The sequence below is a fragment of the Saccopteryx bilineata genome, chromosome 7 (assembly GCF_036850765.1).
Source record: "Saccopteryx bilineata isolate mSacBil1 chromosome 7, mSacBil1_pri_phased_curated, whole genome shotgun sequence".
Lineage (NCBI taxonomy): Eukaryota > Metazoa > Chordata > Mammalia > Chiroptera > Emballonuridae > Saccopteryx > Saccopteryx bilineata.
This window is the reverse complement of record NC_089496.1, coordinates 32,564,807-32,580,938: the sequence shown is the minus strand read 5'-3', so window position 1 is coordinate 32,580,938 and position 16,132 is coordinate 32,564,807. Positions and strand designations below refer to the sequence as shown.

Here is a 16,132-nt window from a genome sequence, read left to right as displayed (position 1 = left end):
CAGAGACAGACTCCCACATGTGGCAGATTCATGCACCCTGACCAGGATCCACCTGGCAAGCCCACTAGGGGGTGATGCTCTGCCCATCTGGGGCCATTACTTCATTGCCACCAGAGCCATTTTTTAACCCTTGAAGTGGAGGCCACAGAGCCATTCTCAGCACTCGGGGTCAACTTGCTCTAATTAAGCCTTGACTTCAGGAGGGGAGGGAGAGGAGTGACAGAGAGAGGGAAAGGGATGGAGAAGCAGATGGCCACTTCTCCTGCGTGCCTTGATTGGGAATCAAACCCGGAACATCCACATGCCAGGCCGATGCTCTACCACTGAGCCAACCAGCTGGGGCAGAAATATATTAAAATGCATTACTATTGAAATAGAATATGAAATACTAAAGAAATTTGTTATGGGAAGTTAAAGATTATCATTTAAGAGAGATATTATTAATTTATTAACTTAGAAATGTCATGGTATAAAGTTAGACTTGAAATCAAATAAGAACTTGTTTGGTTGGCTCAGTAGTAGAGCGTTGGCCCAGCATATGGATATTCCGGGACCAAATCCTGGTCAGGGCACACAGGAAAAGCACCCATCTGTTTCTTCATCCTTCTTGCTTCTCTCTCTCTCTCTCTCTCTTTCTCTCTCTCCCTCGCCTGCAGCCATGGCTCAATTAGAGAGAGTTGGCCCCAGGTGCTGAGGATGACTCCGTGACCTCCACCTCAGGTACTAAGAAGAGCTTGGTTTCTAAGCAACGGAACAATGCCCCTGATGGGCAGAGCATCACCCTTTAGTGGGCTTGCTGGGTGGATCCTGATGGGGGTACATGCAGGAATCTGTCCCTGCCTCCCCTCCTCTCAATGAATAAATAAATACATTTTTTAAAAAGAAATCAAATAAAATATTAACCTATTTGTTACTCATTAGTTTTCTTAAAATATGATTCTAGAAACCTCAAATAAGTATATAATTGATAACCTTTAACTTCCCAAGGCTTTTTAAAAACTCACATTAATATTTTATTTAATTTAAATAGATATAAATACAAAATAAATAAATATGAAGTTACTGAGCTGGTATTTTCCTTAAAGACATCTATCTTAACATTATAATAGAACTAAGAAGGATATTTAGGTGCTTTCTAATTTTCTGCAGCTTTTTAAAATAACAAGTTCATCATCTGGGGTTATTATGATAAAGACTACCTTTGGAAGAATTCAAATGTTGATTGCTTCATGGATTTTTACTATAATAGGAGATACCATCCATTAATTGCTGTGAATATATTTATTTAAAGAAGTTAAGCATTTGAAAGAGCAACACTTCACCTAAAAATTTTTATTGAGGAAAGACTGTCCTTGCACATAGTAAAATTTTCATAGATTTTCACAGCCAGTGCAGTAACTGGACTAAATAAGTTGTCCTCAAACTAAACAGGCAACTATTCTTTTGTTTTGTTTTGTTTTTCTAGCCAGAGACACAGAGAGGGACAGATAGGGACAGACAGGCAGGGAGAGAGATGAGAAGCATCAATTCTTTGTTGTGGCACCTTAGTTATTCATTGATTGCTTTCTCATCTGTGCCTTGACCAGGGGGCTACAGCAGAGTGAGTGACCCCTTACTCAAGCCAGCGACCTTGGGTCTTACTTATGATCCCACGCTCGTATCACTTGATTAGACATATATTTTTTTCAAATTGAATAATGTAAAGGCTCAATGTTTATTTCATTTAGGTAAACACTGCCAGGAGGATGTGAATGAGTGTGACTCCAGACCCTGCTTCCCAGGAGTAGAGTGCCTCAACACCTTTGCTTCCTATCATTGTGGCTCATGTCCTAAAGGGTTTCATGGGGATGGAAAAATATGTCAAGGTAAAAGTCCCTACTGTCTGCCATCAAATGCTTTTTTCTGAATTTAATTAATTTAGATTACTCGGTTCTTTTCTCTATTTTACTTATGCATTTATTCAGTATATATGCATTAACTGTCATGCGTTAAGCTAGATACAGATAATACCAAAATATGATACAAGAGTTGAAACTTTTCATCTCTTTCTGTGCATTGTAATGGTTTATTGTAATGGTTTTCTAAAATATTCTTTTCTTGAGTATTTGTTAAAAGTTTTTCCATTAGATCATCTGTTCTGACTTCATTTTGGGAGGTAATTTTATATTATTTTGTGTGTCATTCATAGTAATTATTATATCAACAATTATACTACTTCTTTAATTTAATCATTTATATTTAGTAAAATCAAATCATGTATCTCATTAAGAATTCAAATTATTAGTTTAGCCCTGGCCAGAAAGCTCAGTTGACTATAGAGCACTGTGCCAAAGCACTGAGGTTGCCAGTTCAATCGCCAGTCAGGGCACATACAGGAACAGATCGATGTTTCTGTCTCTTTCTTGCTCTCTGCTCTGCCTCTCGCTAAAAATCAACAAGATAAATACTTTTTAAAACATTTAAAAATTATTAGTTTAAAATCACATGCAGTACTGCTGTATAATTTAAAATTATCCTCATATATGTAGCTTTTTCTCTTTTCTTATCTCTAAAATTATAGTTGTATCTTCCTACTGTTTTTATCTAGACAGAACTAGCCAAAGGTTATCTTTTTTTCCATAAAAATCATTTAGATTTGCATTTATGTTAATTTTCTATTCATAACTCCTGTTTGCCATTTTGTTGATTTGTAGGCATACTTTGCATGTTCTTGAAACTAACTTTTTTATCTCAGTGGCTTGCTTTTATCAATGCTGTCTTTTTATGCAGAATAATAAAATTTTATGTAGTCAAATATAGGCAGGTTTTATTCTAGCTTTTATTTTAGCTTGCATTTTCAAGGATCACCTAACTTCTAAGTTATGCATATAATCTCTTAAATTTTCCTATACATATTTATTATATTATATTGTTTTATACTTTACATTTAGTTCTTAGTCCACTTGGAATTTATGTTGTGAGTTAGAGGCTGAATAATTTTGTAAAGTCCTCAAAATTACCAAAAGTCTTTCATTCACCTTGTTTCTGCTCGTCCATTGTGTTAAGGATTATTTTTTACTGTTTTTGGTTTGTTTTCTTCTGTCTTATTTTGATTTTGATTTGGTTTCCCCTTTTTTTCATACTGTAAGGAATTTGAGAAGATCTGTGCATGAAGATGATGCAAAAATCAACCCTAAATTGACAGTGAAAGTATCCAAGGGAAACATGTCTAATCACCACTTAAAATTGTCCATACTCTAAAATTAATTAGATTTCTCCGTACTAAAGAAACTTAAAAAAAAAGAGTGATGGCATAAGGAAAATGAAGTACCCTGGAAGAGAGAGAAAATGATGACCCAGTGACCCACCTCAAAATAAAGACACAAAAATATTTAATTTCTTCTTGAGCATTCAACACCGATGGGCTATAAAATCCTGTTTTGTCACATTGGTAAAATGACTAGAGCCACAGTTCTTTGCCTCTCATTCAAAATAGCATTTATATAATTTACCAATTAATTTTCATATATACAATCAGTTGTTGTCCTCCCCTTTCCAGGCAAAATAAGTTTGTTCACTCTCCTACGCGTCTATAGATTTCATAGCTGTCACTCTTATAGTAACAATCACAGAACATTAACATGAATTGCTTGCGTATTTCTATCCTTGACCACACTGAGTGAGTTTCTCAGGGCTGGAGCTCTGCCTTCTTTTCCTTTGAGCCTTCTTTCCTTTGAGTGTATTAGGTGGTAATAAATGTTTGTTTACTATTTCTAACTCTTCATAAAATTATTAATATTGTCCTTTAACTGTTATACTGTTTAATATTTTTTGTTACCCTGTGTATTCAAATATATGATAAGGTTTTTGATGGCAGGAATCATGGGATGATTCCTCATTATTACATGGCTTCTAATATAGTGTTATACATGTAATAGATCTTAAATGAAGAAATGCATTACTTCATATTAAATACTGGATAGAGTAGAACATGAACAACTATTATAGACTAACATATCTTTTTCTTTTTTTTTTTTTCTGGTTGTATAGATATAAATTCTCAATCACCATCAACAGAGCGTTTACGAACTGGTGCAAGTTTTAACCACAGTCCAGCTACTACTGAAACCCATGACATCTCATACTTCTCATTAAAATCAGTTCCAACTCAAATGAATAACTCAAAGGCTATTTCTGATCAGATATCAGGTTTTAAACATGTGGATCAGACTCTGAGTACAGATCTCAGGATGGAGGAATTAGAAGCTTTGAACAACCATAGTTCTATAAGCATTAATCTGAACCGTTCCCATGATGAAGTAAGGGACACTACCCAAGGCACCATCCAAACAAAGGCAGGAGGGTATAATTCTAAAATTAACGAGTCTGCCCAAAGTTACACACAGCACAAAACTGAGTCTGCATCATCAGTTCCTAGAGCCATCAGTATTTTGTCAGAAGAGCCTGAGTCAACCACAATATCAACCTGTGCTGAGTCACCTTGTTTTCTTGGTGTCTCCTGTGTGCCAACCACCGATGGTCACTTCCAATGTGGACGCTGCCCCTTTGGATATTATGGAGATGGTATCAATTGCAGAGGTAGTATGAAAACTCTTCAAAAGATTCAAAAGAACTATCTAGTTCACATTAAAGTAATTAAGACATGTTTTCTATTTATTAATTTCTATTTACTCCATTTTGTTCACTAATTTTTATTCATCTTATTTACTTATTATTTATCTATATTCTTTGCACATTTAAAAAATGAATATGAACATTTCTGAGTTATTTTTTAAAGTAACATTAATATTAAATAGAATTATAACTATATAATATAAATATATTTCTTAAATACCTACTGTGTTCCAGAGTCTATGGAAACATTTATGTCCAATTTTGTCATATAACACTGGGGAGCAAAATTTTTGATACATCCACAAAAACACTTGTTCTTACCTAATTCGAGTGTGCTGATCTCAAATCTGACATTAGTTTTTCTCTGTAAGCTACAGTTGTTTTGCAATTCAAGATTTTAGGTTTTTATCTTATTGTAAAATTTTCAACATTTAGTTTAACATAATGAAGTAGAATGTCCTCTTGGGCATCATCTTTGTGAAAATATAATAATTTATATAATGTAGTAAATACAATACACTAAAATATATGATTGCATCAGAATTTGTCTACAATATTGAAATAGAACATATTAAAACACTTATTTTAATCATAAAATTTGGGCAAAACTTATTTAAATTCTATTCAGGCAAAAATTTGCATTTGTAGCTCTTGTGTTTGTGTACTTGTTGAGGACAATCTCGTTTGATGCTCTAGCAATAGTCTGCTCATCACTAATAGCTCAAAGATTTTCAGGAAACTTATCAAGGTGACTGCTCAGGAAGTGAATCTTAATGCTCATGTTACATCCAATGTCATGGAAAGCCAACAGCATCCTTTGAACCAGAAGTTCATAGTTTTCTGCTTTTTTGTTGCCAAAGAAGTTCTTTGTAATTGCCACAGAAGATTGCCATGCTTTCTGCTCCTTATTCATCTTCCTGGCAAATTCTTCATCATGTATGAGGGTTCAAATTTGAGGTCCATGAAATACATCTGTTTTTATCTTATCGAAAGACAAGGCAGGAAAAACAGAAATAATATGTTGAAAGCATTCACTTTCTCTATTCAAAACCTGAACAAACTGCTTCATTAAGCCAAGTTTGATGTGAAGTGGGGGAAAAATGATCTTGTCTCAATTAACTACAGGTTCATTCACAATATTTTGCATCCCTACTTCCAGAGCTTCAGGTTTCGGCCACTCCTTCTGTGTTCAGTGTTTCTCCCGAGCTTGGCTGTCCCACAAACACAGAAAGCAAGAATACTTTGTGAAACCTCTCTGTTGTCCTAGCAGGAAATATACCATTTTAAGATCCACACAAATGATCCAGTTATGCTCTCATACTTCAGAAAGTCGAGGACAATTTTTATGTCATTCTTACTAAGTCATTCAATTCGGGTTGCCTAAACTGCTGAGGGGTTAATAATGATTGCTTGGCATCAGAAGAAGACCCTTCAGATTCTACAACCATTTCCTCATACATCTTATCAAAATACACTTGGTCACCATGTTCACTTTCTTCGTCCTTAGAAGAAATAAAACCATTGAAAACTGGAACCGGGAGTGTCTCAGAGTGTGGGATAGGTCGTATTGCTGAAGGAATATTAGGATATGCAATCATATGCTGTTTTTTCATGCCGATGCCCTTTGTATGAATCAGACAAAAATAACAGTCACTTCTGTGGTCCTTAGGTGCACGCCAAACCATGAGAATACCAAAAGGCATTCCTTTGCGTTTTCCTTTTGTCCAGTCATGAAACATTTCCTCACAATTATGACAGACAATATGAAGAGCCCAATTCTTGTCTTGTTCACCAAGGGGAACTTGAAAATAGGCAATATATGCACGTGTCACAAGTGATGAAATATTGCGCCTTTGACGTTGAAGTGTGTAACAGCCACATATATAACAGAAGGTGTCAGGACTATTCTTACATTTACGCCTACTTGAAGAAGCCATGATTCAATCTTAAAACAAAATAAGAGTGTGTTTTTATCAGATAATAATTTTTTACATTTAAAAACAACTACAATTATGTAAAAGTGATGTTTGTAAAACATTAATTGCCTTATGGTTATGTTCAATCCAAGAGTCGTTGCCCTTTAACTCCAATTTAAAAACCAATGCATGCCATTAACTGTAACAAAAAGAAATTAAAATTGCATAAAAAATAGAGCATGCACCTAAAAACGGATTTCAGATTTGGAATCAGTGATGCAGAAATATATAGAAACAGTTCTAAAACCTCATGCAGCAGAAAATTAAAATAAAATTGTTCCCCAGTGTAATCTATAAAACACCCCCACATTGGGTGTTATTTTTCTCATACAGATGAGCATGCAGAGCCTTGCAGGGCTACCTGACTTTCCTGCGATTAAGCACCTAAGAGATGAAATAATGATGGGAATAACATTGTGGCCCCCGTTCTTTTCAGCTCACAGCTGGAAGTTAGTCCTTTTAAGGACTAATTCTGGCATATCTGCTGATTTGCGTAAACTAGGTTTCTCTGCAGTTCCTCTAGCTCTTGAGAATAAAATAAATTATCACATTAATTTTTTTAAAGTGCTTACATCTCTTCTAAATCATCAGCATTCTTTTTTTCTGATACAAATCAGAATTTTTGGCTTTGACAACAACAAAAAAAGCCAATTTTTTGTTATTGTTGTTTTGATTTGTTTGAGACCTACTTATACAACAGCGCTGTTGAAATATTTTTTTGTTATCAGCATTCCCTAGAGGAACTCTTGGTTTTTTTTTTCTGTAGGAATAATGATAATAATAATCTTCAATGCTTAAATGTTTATAACATAAAACTATTATTATTAAAAAAAATTAAACAAAACAACCCTATGCGTTTAAGTTACCTCAGAAGTGTTAAATGCCTAATAGAATATATCAGGTAGCTATAGAAGCTTAAGGAATACAAACCTATAAGCTAATGTTGTGTTACTGGCATCTTGGTCTTTAAAATTCTGATTATTCTTGCCATTCATCAACATTTACCTGATTAGTAACTGACACTTCATTGTCCTCTGGAAAACATTTTAATCGCACATATGGTTAGCCACCACCTCTAACATCAGGTTTTGCTATGGGAGGAATGACCCATATGGTTCTTCTTTCTTACCTTATTAATCATTTCCCTCAGCCATTTTAGTAGAAAAACAAATATAAGGGGGAAAATAATTTCATGGATAAAGGTAGGGGTTATTGTTTAGTAACAGTATCAAAATATTAGGGGGAAAATAATTTCATGGATAAAGGTAGGGGTTATTGTTTAGTAACAGTATCAAAATATTCAAATTCAGAGACTTATTTTGATTATAGCTAACTCTATGGGCAACATATACATACAGTATCAATACCTCACCCTTTTATCCTTGATTTTTGCAGCCATTTGCAGACCCCCATGTGGAAAAGGGAAGGAGTGTGCTGCCCCAAACATATGCAAATGTAAACCTGGTTACACCGGCACTAACTGCCAAACTGGTAGGTATAGCACTCATTAGTTTGCACAGCAAATTTACTTGATAGCTGATATTTCTAACGATGAGCTTTATTTTACACAGCTGTATGTCATCCTGATTGCAAAAACCATGGAAAATGTATTAAACCTAATACATGTGAATGTCCCCCAGGATATGGTGGAGCAACCTGTGATGAAGGTGATAATTCTAATTAAAAATCAAATAATAGAGCCCAAAAATAAAACAATATTGTCTTTAAAACATTTTTAAAGATAGTTTTACTGTATTATATACTAATCTATCATCATTAATGCTGATGAGGGAGTCAAAATTTTTAATGTTTACTTAAAATAATTTACCTGCAGGTTTAAAAAACTTAAATTTCTAAAATAGAGATCCCAAGAGCAATAGCTTATTTGTCCTTGGTAAAATTATCTTCAGAAATAATGTTTTAAGATTTAGTTATAAGTTGCCACATTCCTAAAAATATTTTACCTTCAAGCAAAGGACATCTGATTATTTCATGACATGTCAATCATGGCTCCAAAAAACTGAAATGCCAAATAATTAAGAGATATCAAGTAGTAAGAAGAAATATAAAAAGTGATTTTTAAAAACATGTCTATAACCATATAATTTTATTGCTTTGCTTGAAATCTTAAGTGGAGAGTTTATAAAATGGTATTCTTAAATTGGATAATATTAAAAGAAAACAAATTTATTATTTTTAAAAAGTATTTTAAAATATGTTGGTAATATAATAAAATAAAGCCAAATTAAATGTTCTCATAACAAGGTACAAATTAACAAGTTGAAGTAAATGTAGAATGAACTAAAAAACAGTCAACATCAATAACATATGAAAATAGTTGTGGAAATATTAAAGTTTTCTATTTGTAGGCTTTTAAAAAAAAAAAAAAGCCGACATCATACAGTTAGTAATAAATTATATAAACCAAGACATGCTAATGATTTGTGGGTGTTTCCAGAGTGTGAACTCAGAGTAAATACCACAGAACCAAGTTTTAAAATAAAGGAGAATAGAGCTTATTATAATTTGCGCTTACAAAAAGCATTTATTGTGGCTGTGCTTCATAAACATAAACTGACTCTTTTAAATTTGAGAGCTGACTTAATAACATAATCTGTGTCTGCAGAATATTGCAGCCCGCCTTGTCAACATGGTGGCACCTGCTTGGCTGGAAATCTCTGTACTTGTCCTTATGGTTTTGTGGGACCAAGGTGTGAAATAAGTAAGCAAACCTTTCTTGTGGTTTCATATAATGAAATTGCTCCTCTGAACAGTTTATGACTTCAATGCTAAGTGACATAAACCCAAACCCAAATAAAAACCATACATTTATGATTTATTACAGCAGTTACTATTTTGCATACTACTGGGATTGCTGGGGTTCAATACTAAGATAAAGAAGTTTTTTCTTAAAAGCAACTCTCTTTTTAACCTTATTCATGACCACTTCTCCATTTTTTTTTGAGATAACAAAAATTTGGTTTGTTGAATTACGTATAATTATCTCATTTGATTTATGTCTGTGATTGCTCTCATCAATAACTAATAATGATTCCAAATGGCCATTTCTTGTTTACCATTAAGCTTAATGTTTTTTTCCCCCCATTTCTATCAGCAAAAATAAAAAAATAAAAAAAACTGCCCAGACAGGCAGTGGTGCAGTGGATAGAGCATCAGCCTGGGACGCTGAGGACTCAGATTCAAAACCCCAAGGTTGCCAGCTTGAGCGTGGGGTCACTGGCTTGAGCATGGGATCATAGACATGACCCCATGGTCACTGGCTTGAACCCCAAGGTCACTGGCTTTAGCCCAAGGTTGCTGGCTTGAGCGTGGGATCATAGACATGACCCCATGGTCACTGGCTTGAAGCCCAAGGTCACTGGCTTTAGCCCAAGGTTGCTGGCTTGAGCAAGGGGTCACTGGCTCAGCTGGAGCCCCCCAGTCAAGGCACATATGAGAAAGCAATCAATGAACAACTAAGGTGCTGCAACTATGAGTTGATGCTTCTTATCTCTTTCCCTTAGTGTCTCTCTGTCTCCATCTGACCCTGTCTCTCTTTCTCTCTTAAAAAATAAAAATAACCAAATGTGAAAATTAAAGACCATTTAAAGTCAAAGAATAAATTATTTCTATCTTTTTCTCTGACCTTATTAACTAGAAAATGCAATTGACAGTTACGAGCTAGCCAAGTAATAACCAATTCCAAGCCTAATTTACCTTTCTTTTATTTTTATTCTATGACCTTACCTTAGTGGTTTGTAACAGACACTGTGAAAATGGAGGTAAATGCCTTACACCAGATGTTTGCCAGTGCAAGCCTGGCTGGTATGGACCTACCTGCAGTACAGGTAAAATCTTTTCAATAAATGTCAGTTCAAAGAAATTTTAAATGCATCAATGTCCTGAACGTTTATGTCCCAAAACATAAAACTAATCTGACAAGATTGGTATAAAATTTTTATTTTAGGAATTTTTAAAAACCCGTCTTTCAAAAACAAACAAAGAAAAAACCTGTCTTTCAAAAATAATTATTTTCATTCTTTTTCTTCTTATATTAGAACATAGACTTTATAACAACTTTAATGTCATCCAGGTTATCCAAACCAACCAATACTTTTTTTTTTTTAGATATTTTCTTTATCAACTTGCCTTATGGTGGAGGGAGATATATTTGTGTTGCGTCTAGATCTATTTCAAGTTTTTCTTTTCTTTTTTTTCATAGACATTCTATTTCATTAAACATTCAAGCAACTCTGGGTTAAGTGGGCACTATTACATGAGTCCATTTATTTATCACAGTATCAGGCTTTCTTCTTTGGCAGCAGGGTTTGTAATTATGTATAATCTGATACATTGTGATCTAATAACTTTTCTCAACACTGATTTAATTCAATGTTGATATCTTGCCAAATATGTGTGAAGCATGAAACAAAGGGAAACAAAGATTAATTTGATTTTGCCAGGGTTTTAAGGAGCATATCATTAGTGAAAGAGACACAGGGTACAATCACAAAAGAGACTATGATAAAAGTTGAGTGATATAATAAGTTATGCAATTAACATACAGTTCCTTGGAGGCAGAGAAGAGGAGAGTTAATTTTGGCAAGTGCAGTTTGGAAGAAAATAGTATTTGAGGTAGATGTCAGAGAGTGGGCAAAATCTGGGTTTAAAAAATGGACAAGTGTTTCACTCGTACGTGGGGTATGAAACGAAAAGCAACAGATGAACCAGACTGGTGGTTACCGGAGGGGAAGGGAGTTGGCGAGGATGAAGAATGTAAAGGGTGTCGAATACATGGTGATGGAAGCAGACTAGGCTTGGGGAAGAATACAATACGTGTAATATACAGATTTTTATTTTATTTTATTTATTTTTTTTATATTTTTCTGAAGCTGGAAACGGGGAGAGATAGACAGACTCCCGCATGCGCCCGACCGGGATCCACCCGGCTCGCCCACCAGGGGCGATGCTCTGCCCACCAGGGGGCGATGCTCTGCCCCTCCCGGGCGTCGCTCTGCAGAGACCAGAGCCACTTCTAGCGCCTGGGGCAGAGGCCAAGGAGCCATCCCCAGTGCCTGGGCCATCTTTGCTCCAATGGAGCCTTGGCTGCGGGAGGGGAAGAGAGAGACGAGAGGAAGGAGGGGAGGGGTGGGTGGAGAAGCAAATGGGCGCTTCTCCTGTGTGCCCTGGCCGGGAATCAAACCCGGGTCCCCCGCACACCAGGCCGACGCTCTACCACTGAGCCAACCGGCCAGGGATACAGATTTTGTATTATAAAGTTATATGCTTGAAATTTATAAAATATTAACCAGTGTTACCTCAGTAAAGTAACTTTAAGAAAAAAAAAATTGGGGCAATGAAGTGAAAAAAGGCAATGAGTGAAAATGAAGATTGTTCTTGAGTGTCTAGGAAACGGAGATTGTTCCTGGGTGTCTAGGACTCACTGCAGTGTGTCTTTTTGAGTTGAAGAGACACCCAGGGCCACACGTATTTGAATGCATTACAGACCATCCTGCTTGAGCTTTTGAATGGTCTTCTCCTAACTTCCAGTCATTCTATCAGCTTACCAAGGACATTCTGAATTATAATCACAGCCTCTGCATTCTTAGCTTGCTATTATTTTAAGCTTAATGAGCAGACTTCCAAAGCTATTACTCATTATTTCATTCCTCTTATGTTTGGCAAAGTCTAATTAATTATAGACTATGGGTTTTATTTGTAGTAAAGATAAAATGTTTTATTATGTACTATTTTGTCCCTCTGTGTAGCTTTTATTTTTAAATAATAAAACTTTTATGGTCTTTCTCCCTACTGCTGTTCATTAGCTTTGTGCGACCCTGTTTGCCTCAATGGTGGTTCCTGTAAAAAGCCAAACACTTGCCTTTGTCCGAATGGATTCTTTGGTGCACAGTGTCAGAATGGTAATCATTCTTTCTTTATAAATAAAAGGGCAAAGGGAAAGTTAGACATAGAGAAAGCCCTGAGTAAATACGAAGAGACAAGTCCCAAAGGGGAAGGCGCTATTTAGTGTTTTATTTCTTTATTCTCTATTTCTTAAGAGGTTACAATTTTGCCACAAAAGGATCACTTTATAGAAGCGTATCATAATTATTGCCAAAAAATGGTCCTATTTATTCAACATATATTAGGTTCACAACCATGGCAGTGGTCTGTTCTGTTTTTTAGAAGTGATGTGTAAGATAGATAAGCAAAGTTCCCTGCAGTCTATTACAGTGAAATGGTGTCCTTTCTGTTTCCTTCACAGCAAAAACATTTGACTTGTACTCACTATCATGTCTACTGTTATCTCATGATCTCTCTTGATTTTAGTTTCATTAAACATGTGCGAAGAGCCAGCTGTGCACAGCACTATGCAAGGTGATATGGGAACAGAAAGATGCATCGTGTCCCCTTTATGGCCTCTTACTTGAACACCTTCCTCCTAATGTTAATGCTACAGGGTGTTTTCTTTGTTTTATTTATTTATTTACTTATTTATTTTCAGAACAATGGGCATGTCTTGAAACTATCGGTGTAGGCATAAATTAGTGTCAATAAAATTTAAAATGCATTTTCTGATCTTGATATTTTTGAGTTTATGCAAAATGTAGGGTAGATTTTTTTTTAGTATAAGCCTATCAGAACATACCATTATTTAGTTCCTAAAATCTATACTTTTCTTTCTATGTTACACTTTGATTTGATCCCATTGTTTTATTTGGAGGTTGGCTTGGAGTTTTAGGCTACAATTGAGGCAGAGAAAAAAAAAACACATCACTTTAATATCATTTATGTGCATACAGGAAATAAATTTCTCTAATTCAGATTTCCTCTAAGGAAACAGATAGCAAAGTGCTAGAAAGTAAAGACAAAGTTAAGGCAAATCTTGAAAGCTAGGAGACTATGTTGAAACCCATGTTTATGAGTTATAGTGGTGAGTGGGTAGTAAAGGAAGGGAAAAGAAAAACTTACATCCCTGGCCCTGGCCGGTTGGCTCAGCGGTAGAGCATCGGCCTGATGTGCGGGGGACCCGGGTTCGATTCCCGGCCAGGGCACACAGGAGAAGCGCCCATTTGCTTCTCCACCCCCACCCCCTCCTTCCTCTCTGTCTCTCTCTTCCCCTCCCGCAGCCAAGGCTCCGTTGGAGCAAAGATGGCCCGGGCGCTGGGGTGGCTCCTTGGCCTCTGCCCCAGGCGCTAGAGTGGCTCTGGTCGCCGCAGAGCGACGCCCCGGAGGGGCAGAGCATCGCCCCCTGGTGGGCAGAGCATCGCCCCTGGTGGGCGTGCCGGGTGGATCCCGGTCAGGCGCATGCGGGAGTCTGTCTGACTGTCTCTCCCCGTTTCCAGCTTCAGAAGAAAAAATAAAAAATAATAAAAAAAAAAAAAAGAAAAACTTACATCTCTTATACTATATACTTGAAGTACATGTAAGCTATAATAAAAAATTCTCTAAAATATATGCAGATAAGTGCGAAAGGAGGAAGATCTCTCAATTATGAAGTACAAGTAAAAATTATCTATTGAACATATGTCATGTTAGCAGGTTTTAGAATTAGTCTCCACAACTTCTTAGCTAGCATGGATTTTGGAAACTTACTTAAAGTTTACAGGGCTCAACTACCATAGTTCTCAAGTTTGCACCAGACAGTTGCTGTGAGTGGGGTCCCAGTGAGACATGAAGACAAGTGAATACCTGCACATACAATCAGCACATGCCAACTGCTTTTAAGTTATTACTTAAGTTATTGTCATTTAGACACATTAGAGAGATGAAAAGGAAATAAAAATACATTTTCCACTCTTTTTAAAACACCTGCACCTTTGAGCCTAATGTGAGCCCAGTTGGGAGGAAGGAAAGATGTTGCACATCTTTGGATGTGCGTTGACCTGAACACTGAGGTCGCACACAGGTTCAAAGCCCTGGGCTTGCCTGGTCAAGACATATGGGAGTTGATGCTTCCTGTTCCTCCCCCTCCCCTCTCTCTCTCTCTCTCTCTCTCTCTCTCTTTCTCCCTCCCCTTCTCTGAAATGAATAAATAAAATCTTAAATAAATAAATATAACTTAAAAAAAATTTTTTTAAAAAGCCATTGAATAAAATTAGGTGCATTATGGTTAAAAGTAAAGTAGAAGTATATAGTGTGTGTTCTATAGAAACTTTTCTATAGGAAAACACAGTTTAGGAGTTCAAAAGAAGAAGATAGAAACTGAGCTAGCAACATCGTTCAAAAGTTATACAACACTATGAATAAGCAAGGCTTAAAATGTGTTGCCAGAGCGATGATTAAACACATCTTCCAATCTCATTTATCCCTTGAATGCCATGAGCTTGATCCTCATAGAAGATGAGGCCAGATTACTTGGCTCAGTTTGAAGTCTGATTGAAGATTCAACTGAAGCCGAAAGAATCTCTTAAATATACTGCTCACAAAAATTAGGGGATATTTCAAAATGAATACGAAGCAATAAAATATCCCCTAATTTTTGCGAGCAGGTATATATCTGAAGGTGAATTCTTTTCCTAAACCTCCTTTTCCTAAAATGGGATTAGAGGTAGACATGACCACGCCTTACTTTTACGCTGTATATTTCTCTATATTACTTTTATTACACATACTTTTCTGTATAAATATAGTATTTATCTCCATACTCAAGTTTTGTGAAATAATGAGTATTGATTATAGCAAGGTTGCCCATCATAAATAGAACTTCTGTTTATTTAATTTTGAAGGGGCGGTTAAATTTCTAACCAGAGGTATTTCTTATGGTGCTTTTATAATAAAAAGAATATATATATATATTATATTTTTCTGAAGCTGGAAACGGGGAGAGACAGTCAGACAGACTCCCGCATGCGCCCGACCGGGATCCACTCGGCACGCCCACAAGAGGCGACGCTCTGTCCACCAGGGGGCGATGCTCTGCCCCTCCAGGGCGTTGCTCTGCCGAGACCAGAGCCACTCTAGCGCCTGGGGCAGAGGCCAAGGAGCCATCCCCAGCGCCCAGGCCATCTTTGCTCCAATGGAGCCTTGGCTGCAGGAGGGGAAGAGAGAGACAGAGAGGAAGGAGGGGGGGGGGGGGTGGAGAAGCAAATAGGCGCTTCTCCTATGTGCCCTGGCCGGGAATCGAACCCAGGTCCCCCGCACGCCAGGCCGATGCTCTACCGCTGAACCAACCGGCCAGGGCTATATATATTTTTTAATAAATGGAAATAATTATAAATTATATAAAGATTAAGAAGCAGAAAGTACAAGAACATTTCTTCATTATAAAAAGTAGCAATTAAAATGCCAGAAACAGTAGACTCAAGCATTAACCAGAAAAAGCTCAGTCTAAAATAATAAAAAATATTTATTTGCTAAGGTATTAAGAGGGAAAAAAAACCCTCATAGACACAGAGAACAGTATGGTGATTACCAGAGAAAAGGCGGGTGGGGGAGGGGGAGGAGGGTAAAGGGGGTAAATGGTGAGGGAAGGGGACCTGACCTGGGGGGGGCAAACACAGTATATAGATGATGCATTATAGAACTGTACACCTGAAACC

At 36.6% G+C, this 16,132-nt stretch overlaps 1 protein-coding gene and 1 non-coding gene across 2 annotated transcripts in view; both read left to right on the top strand.

The window, feature by feature from the left end:
• Window positions 1-16,132, top strand: part of VWDE (von Willebrand factor D and EGF domains) — a 70,362-nt gene that overhangs the window by 42,276 nt on the left and 11,954 nt on the right. The window contains exons 19-25 of the mRNA XM_066240367.1: window positions 1,728-1,865; window positions 4,030-4,578; window positions 7,986-8,081; window positions 8,162-8,257; window positions 9,217-9,312; window positions 10,343-10,438; window positions 12,416-12,511. Coding sequence (XP_066096464.1) covers window positions 1,728-1,865; window positions 4,030-4,578; window positions 7,986-8,081; window positions 8,162-8,257; window positions 9,217-9,312; window positions 10,343-10,438; window positions 12,416-12,511 — 1,167 coding nt within the window. The remainder of the gene's footprint in view (window positions 1-1,727; window positions 1,866-4,029; window positions 4,579-7,985; window positions 8,082-8,161; window positions 8,258-9,216; window positions 9,313-10,342; window positions 10,439-12,415; window positions 12,512-16,132) is intronic.
• TRNAI-GAU (transfer RNA isoleucine (anticodon GAU)) lies at window positions 13,570-13,645 on the top strand. The gene has a single exon. It is a non-coding gene; the product is annotated as a tRNA-Ile (tRNA).